The sequence below is a fragment of the Pteropus alecto genome, unplaced genomic scaffold, assembly GCF_000325575.1.
Source record: "Pteropus alecto unplaced genomic scaffold, ASM32557v1 scaffold555, whole genome shotgun sequence".
Taxonomy (NCBI): Eukaryota; Metazoa; Chordata; class Mammalia; order Chiroptera; family Pteropodidae; genus Pteropus; species Pteropus alecto.
Genome location: NW_006436809.1, coordinates 73659 through 77638, shown reverse-complemented (window position 1 = coordinate 77638; position 3980 = coordinate 73659). Strand labels below are relative to the sequence as shown.

Here is a 3980-nt window from a genome sequence, read left to right as displayed (position 1 = left end):
TACCTGTTTTCCTGCCTCCAGTCACGGTTTTCTGCGAGGCCGCGGTCCCTCCCATCTCCCTGCTTGGCTGCACTTCCCTTGGCTCCGCCTTCTCCCATCTGCTTTTGCCAAAGGGCAGAGCCCAGCAGGGGGCGGCAGGGTGCTGGGAGACTCTGAGCTTCCGCTTTGTCTTTCCCTGTGGGGTTCCTTCCGACCCTCTCTGGAACCTATTCCTGCTTGCCCAGTCTCTAGGATTTCACCTGACCACTCCCATCAGCTCATCCTACTCATCTCACCCCTGGCCAAGCCTCACCTTCCTTCAGCACCTCCCCATATCCTTTCCTTCCCTCTATCCTTTCCCTTCTATATGTTCTCAGCTCCTTCACCCATCACCCTTTCATTTTTGTCTACCCAGTCCCTTGTTCCGTATCTTTATTCCCATCACTCTCCTTTGCACCTCCCCTTCTCTACCCAACTATCTCTTTCCAAAACCATTCCCAACGCTCTCTCCCTCACAACCGTCAGTCCTTCACCTCACATATTCACAGCCCCACTCAGACTCTCAGGAGCCAGTCCCTTCTCGAGTTCCACTCCTGTCCTTCTCCATCCCTTGCTCCTCAGTGCTTTAGCGTCTTGCGGCTCCCTCCGCCCACCTCTCCCTCTTGACACGCCCCTTCCTCTCATTTCTCCTTCCCCTGATGTCCCCTTAGGTGGGATTCCTCTCTTCCTGTCCATTCCTTTTCCTGCCCCCGGGGGTCGCGCGTCCTCCGTCTCTCCCGCCTTCCCTCTCCCTTCCCCTCTGTCCTTTCCACAGCTGCGCTCGCCTCCGTCCCCGCCCCCTTCCTCTCTGCTCAACTCCTGCCCCTCCCCTGTGCCCGTGACGTCAGAGCCTCCTCCCAGCCCTACATCTCCTCCTCCCCTCGGTCGGTCGGTCAGTCCGTGAGGAGAGTCTGCGGTTGCTGGCTGTGGAGGTGGCTAGAGCTGTGGTGGGGGCCGTAGGAAGCCAACCGTCCCTGCTTCCCCGAGGCCCTAATCCCCTCTGCCCTGCAGAACCAGGGATGGAGGCCCCTCCTCGACATCCCCTCAGCAGCCCTCCCCAGGACAAGTGTCCTCCCTGAGCTCCCTACTCCCCAAGCAGCTACCTCCCGCTCCCCGCCATGGGTCCGGGGGCCTCCTCGCCCCGGGTGGGGTGGCCACTACCACTCCTGGCGGTGATGGCGGCAGGGGTGGCTCCGGTGGTGTGGGCCTCCCACTCTCCCCATCTCCCGCGGCCTCACCCGCGGGTCCCCCCGCACCCCTCCTCAGAACGGCGCGCAGTGTACATCGGGGCGCTGTTTCCCATGAGTGGGGGCTGGCCAGGGGGCCAGGCCTGCCAGCCCGCGGTGGAGATGGCTCTGGAGGACGTGAATAGCCGCAGGGACATCCTGCCGGACTATGAGCTCAAGCTCATCCACCACGACAGCAAGGTAGCCCCCGACATGGGAGTGGGTGGGAGGAGAGGGCTTGGGGAGCTCGCTGCACGCCATCTCAGTCTGAGCCATCTCAGTCTGAGTCACTTCGGGGATTTTGAGGCAGACCCCTCCTCTGTGTGACTAGCAGGAGAAGGACTGGGAGTGCGGGAGCTTGGGGAGAGGCACAGGAGCTGGAGGTTCAGGATGAGGTTCTAAGGGGTTCTGGATGGTTAATCATGTTGCAAGGCAGACCCTTCTGCTCTGGGAGACCCATGGAAGTGCCTGGGGTTGAGGGAACTGGTAATAGATTTAGGGCACAAGCTGATCCTGATGCTCTGGGGAGTAAACTAACCCTGGGATGGGTTGGGAGATGGAGGGAATGTCAGAGGTGGGGAGCTGGCTCAGGGGTTTACATTTACCATGGTAACAAGGTAAATCTTGGCATCTGTCTGGAGCCAGAAGGAATAGGGACTACTGAGGAACATTTTGAGGGACTTGAGTGCTCTAGTTTATCACAACAAACAACAAGGTAGCTGTGAGCCCTGCCTGACTCCTTCTCATCCCTCTATCCCCAGCCCTGTGGAGGATTCCTGGATTGTGGGACTATATAGAATATTGTAGTTGGGGAAGGCTAATGGTCAAGAGATGGGCAGAGAACACTGGGAAAATGAATTGGATGAGACCCGCGTGGGAGCCCCCACAATAGCATAGGGATGAAGAGGAATCAGGATACAGAGAGCAGAAAGAGAACAGTGAGGAATGGCAGTGCAGGAGGGGGCGAGGAGGAGTGGGGATAGTGAGAGATCCTGGGGCATCCTGTGGAACTTGCATCTTGAATTTATATTTTTTACAGCATTGTGGCCTCTAAGATGTGAGAATGGAAATGAGATGTAGGGTTCGGGAGATGAGGAAGAAGGGTGGGGAGGTAAGAAAATTTGGGTCAAGGGGTAGAAAGAGATGGTCCTGTAAGATTCTTTTCCTCCACTATTCCCTACTCTTAATTGGAAGTACGAGGAAAGATGTGGCACAGGGAAGGAAGGAAAATTTGGACCTCAAATTTATTTTCTTTGACATGTGGCCCAGCGACTTAAGGGATTGGGGGTGAGTAGAATAGAGTCTAGAGGTGAGGGTTGCCTATTTCACACCTGGGGTAGACTGAGGATTTATATTCATTCTTTAGAGCAGTAACCCACACCTAGAAATAGGTGTGTGAAGGAGGAGGTGGTAGAAGTCGGGTCGAAGGTAGGATCCTTGGGGAGAAGAGAACACAAGGACTGTTAGGAACTTGGAGAGGGAACTTCAGATACCTTCTGACGCTTTCCCAGTGATTCTCAAACTTCAGTGTACATAAGAATCACCAGAGGAGTTTGTTAAATATACAGTTTCTAACTTCTTGGTTAGGGATGAGTCCCAAGGATCTGCATTTTTACCAATGAAACTCCTGCCCTGGTGGGTGCTTTTGTAGCTAAGCCCAGGATGTGAATGGGAAGAGCAATAGGGCACAGGGTAGGAGAGGCAGGATGAGAAATACAGGGCCAGAACAGGGAGGAAGGGTCTAGCTTTGGGAGAGCAAGAGTGATAATTGGCTATGGTGGGTGGGAGTATAGGAAGAGAGATGGGGGATGCGTGCAGACTTTATGATAGGGGATCACAGGGAGCTTTGAGATCTCTGTGTGTGAGCTCAGACTCATCCACGATGACAGGTGAGTCCTTGGAGGTGTTGGAGAGCAGATGGACCTGAGAGAAGGGAGATGGAGGAAAAAATAGCAGAGGCAGCAAGAATGAGATGGAAAGGCAGACAAACTGAAATGTGTTGTTTCCTGACTGCAAATCTGGATCCTTGCAAGAGCAGAGGAGAGGGAGGAGAATAGAAGTGTATTGGGGAGGGGGTGAGAATCACATGGTGGAGGAAATCTGCAGTAATGCATTGGGTGTGGAAGGGGGAAAAGGATGTAAGAAAAGATAAGGAAGGGATGAGGACACAAAAGAGACATCTAGGTAGCATATGTTGCTGATTATATATATATATCTTATATGTTCTTCTATGTCCTTGTTGTTCCTATTGACCTCTTCAGACTGAAAAGGGAGGGGCACTGAGGGGCCTTGGGAGAAGCTGGGGGCAGGATCTGGAATAACAGATGCTGGGAGAGTGCAGGAAGGTGAGACCTGAGAATGGTAAAGATGCAAAAGATGCCAAAGTGGGAGGGATGAAGAACCTTCAAAAAACAGCCATTAAGCAGATGTTGAGTACTGCCCTTTGTAGTGGGGTTGGGTGGGCAACAGAGTTCTGGGCGAGTGTTGGTTCTTTCAGACTCTGTCAGCCTCCCCTGACTCCCCCTTCTCCAACTTCCCACAGTGTTCCAAATGTCAGGCCTCTGTGGGAAGTGAGCAGGCTCTAGGGGGCCTTCTTTGTTTCCTTGGAAATGCCCCTCCATTTCACCCTCCCCAGTATCCTATGCCTCCTGTCTGTGTCCCCTCTGCTCTGGCTCCCCACTAGCTTCCATTTCTTCTTCACTTCCTTTGGAGCTCTAGCAGCTTCTGAAATGTCAT

The 3980-nt window shown here is 53.9% G+C and overlaps 1 protein-coding gene across 5 annotated transcripts in view; it reads left to right on the top strand.

The window, feature by feature from the left end:
• Positions 1-3980, top strand: part of GABBR1 (gamma-aminobutyric acid type B receptor subunit 1) — a 28557-nt gene that overhangs the window by 3329 nt on the left and 21248 nt on the right. For 4 of the 5 annotated variants that reach the window (XM_025048056.1, XM_015590736.2, XM_015590735.2 and 1 more), the window contains exon 5: positions 1285-1445. In XM_025048056.1, the coding sequence (XP_024903824.1) occupies positions 1285-1445 (161 nt within the window). Of the gene's footprint in view, positions 1-1284; positions 1446-3505; positions 3590-3980 lie in introns of those variants that run through there. The other variant, XM_025048057.1, reaches the window with a different exon arrangement.